Source organism: Neophocaena asiaeorientalis, unplaced genomic scaffold, assembly GCF_003031525.2.
Source record: "Neophocaena asiaeorientalis asiaeorientalis breed wild unplaced genomic scaffold, Neophocaena_asiaeorientalis_V1.1 scaffold243, whole genome shotgun sequence".
Lineage (NCBI taxonomy): Eukaryota > Metazoa > Chordata > Mammalia > Artiodactyla > Phocoenidae > Neophocaena > Neophocaena asiaeorientalis.
In genome coordinates, this window is record NW_020173113.1 from 579,158 (window position 1) to 581,367 (window position 2,210).

Consider the following 2,210-nt stretch of genomic DNA (forward strand, 5'->3'; position numbering starts at 1 on the left):
ACTGGATGGGTCTGCATGTGCAGTGGGCCACTGTGAATCAGGTTTAAGCGAGGACTCAGTGTAACACGTGTACCCAGTAAGCCCCCCCACTTAACAGGAGGGCCATGGTGATGCTTTGCATATCTGGGTATTAATGTCAACTCAGAAAGCTGTGTCCTATAGTCCTAAAAATATTCCCTTTTCCCCAATGACCATAGTCACGCAGATAAATGGCCATAGGTTCCCTTGGAAAGGGACTAAGGTAAGTATTTTATGTTTGCTACAATGTTGTAGGGTTCTTCCTATAAGGGACATGGGCACCTCTCTAGACAATTGGTTCCAAATCTAAAATTTGGCTCAGGTCTGGGAACTCAGCAAGGGATCCTCACTTTTTAATGAAGCATTTGCCCTCAGACTTCTCTCTTTGAATCTTGCCTTTTTTTTTTATTTTTCGCCATACCAGCTGGCTTGTAGGATCTTAGTTCTCTGACCAGGGATCGAACTCGAGCCCCCTGCAATGGAAATGCGGAGTCCAGTGGTTAGTCCCTGGTTAGGCCAGGGAATTCCCAAATCTTGCCTTTTTCTGATTGTAATATTAAACTGCAATTCTGTTGGTGCCCATCAATCTTACTCCTAGGGATGCCAGGCTCATCATAGACTCATTACAACCCAGGAAAGAATTAATGAGCTTGAGAGAAAGTGTTTAGGCTTGTACCATTCAATATGGTGTTGGCGTTTTATAAATGCCCTTTAACAGACTGAGGAAGTTCCTTTCTATTCCTAGTTCATTAAGGGATTTTTTAAAATCACAAACATATATTAATTTTGCCACATTATTTTCCTGTAACCATTGAGATGATCATATGCTTTTGCCTTTATTCTGTTAATATATTTAATTAAATTGAATTCTGAATGTTAACCTTGCATTCATTTTCAAATATTATTGGATTCCATTTGCTAAATATTTTGTTAAGGGTTTGTACATCAATATTCATGAGATTTATTGGTCTGTACTTTTCTTTCCCTTTAATTTCTTGGTCAGGTGTCAGGGTAATGCTGGTCTAAAAAACTTGCTGGGAATTATTTCCTCCTTATTTTCCTAAAGGGTTTGTATAGGATTGATATTATATCATTATAAATATTGGAGGACAATCTCCATGAGACCATTCTCACTTGCCTGGTAGAGCTGAAGGCCACTAGCAAAGCTTTTTTTTTTGTCCATCCCAACTCCAGTAACCCAGGTAGGATAATTTCCCTGAGGTTAAAGACTGCGTTTCAGACTTCGAGGGCCCACAGTATGCCAAGTAAAGAGGAAACATCACCCCTCCATCTGCTTGTCTTCTGATGAACACACAAATGCCCAAGAGATGGGGAAAGTCCCAACAGCTTCCAGAAAGGAGAGGGAGGAGGAAGGAGACAAGGCTGGGCACGTCTCCCTAGCCACCCAGATGCTGGAAGGTGGAGACGGGATCTACAGAACAGCAGTGGCTGCCTCTGTCTGAACCCCAAGAACAAGGGGCTGCAGAGGGGCAGCAGGTGGGGCATCGTGTGGATATCACAGCAGCTCGTTCCACCAGACCCGAATTGTGTCCCCAAGTCTGGGGTTTCTGAGAAGAACTCCTGGGCGCACCCCCGAGGCCAAGATCTCCCTGACCCACCAGGTCCCCTTGCCCTGGCCCAACTGGCCCGGCATGGGCTCACCTGGACACCTCCGTGTTGTGCTTTCTCCAGCTGCCATCCTGGCCTCCTCTCCTCCTTGTCCCAACCTGGAGATCCTACCTGGTTGGGCCACGAGGAATCCTGTTAAGGGGAAATGACAGAGGACTTTCTAATTGATACATAAGGCATTCCGGAACCGAGGCCCATTCTTGCAGGGCAGAGATGGTCTGGCCTCGGTGACTGCCCCGTGAGCCCAGCTAGTGGGCCCTCAGTGCAGACCATCCACAGAGAAGGTGACAGCACAGACATCCCGTGCAGGGTGCAAACGCCATTATGAATTCTTGACCATGAGCCTGAGGCCCGATTCATTCAGGGCCCAGACGCCCCTGAGCTGCAGCAGCCGACAGAGAGGGAGCCCTGGGGAGTGCGTTCCAGTCACCCTGTGAAGGGTCCCTCACCCACGGAGACAAGGTGGCTGTAGTTCTCCAGCATGACATCCCTGCAGAGGTTCTTCTGAGTGGCGTCCAGCTGCTGCCACTCCTCCAGGGTGAAGTCCACAAACACATCCCTGA

At 47.6% G+C, this 2,210-nt stretch overlaps 1 protein-coding gene across 1 annotated transcript; it reads right to left on the bottom strand.

The window, feature by feature from the left end:
- Positions 1–1,054: 1,054 nt before the first annotated feature.
- On the bottom strand, positions 1,055–2,196 carry LOC112398802 (KRAB domain-containing protein 4-like). Its single transcript, XM_024743525.1, has 2 exons — positions 2,097–2,196; positions 1,055–1,779 (listed from the first exon to the last, which is right to left on the bottom strand). Exons 1-2 carry the CDS (start codon positions 2,128–2,130, stop codon positions 1,535–1,537), a joined length of 279 nt encoding a protein of 92 aa, XP_024599293.1. The 5' UTR covers positions 2,131–2,196; the 3' UTR covers positions 1,055–1,534.
- Between the last annotated feature and the right edge of the window lie 14 nt (positions 2,197–2,210).

Excerpts from the sequence above, each read along its gene's own strand:
- LOC112398802 (XM_024743525.1), bottom strand. The coding sequence starts at position 2,130 with ATGCTGGAGAACTACAGCCACCTTGTCTCCGTGG. Across the intron at positions 1,780-2,096 it reads CAGCCACCTTGTCTCCGTGG|GATTCCTCGTGGCCCAACCA; the intron begins GTGAGGGACCCT and ends TCCCCTTAACAG.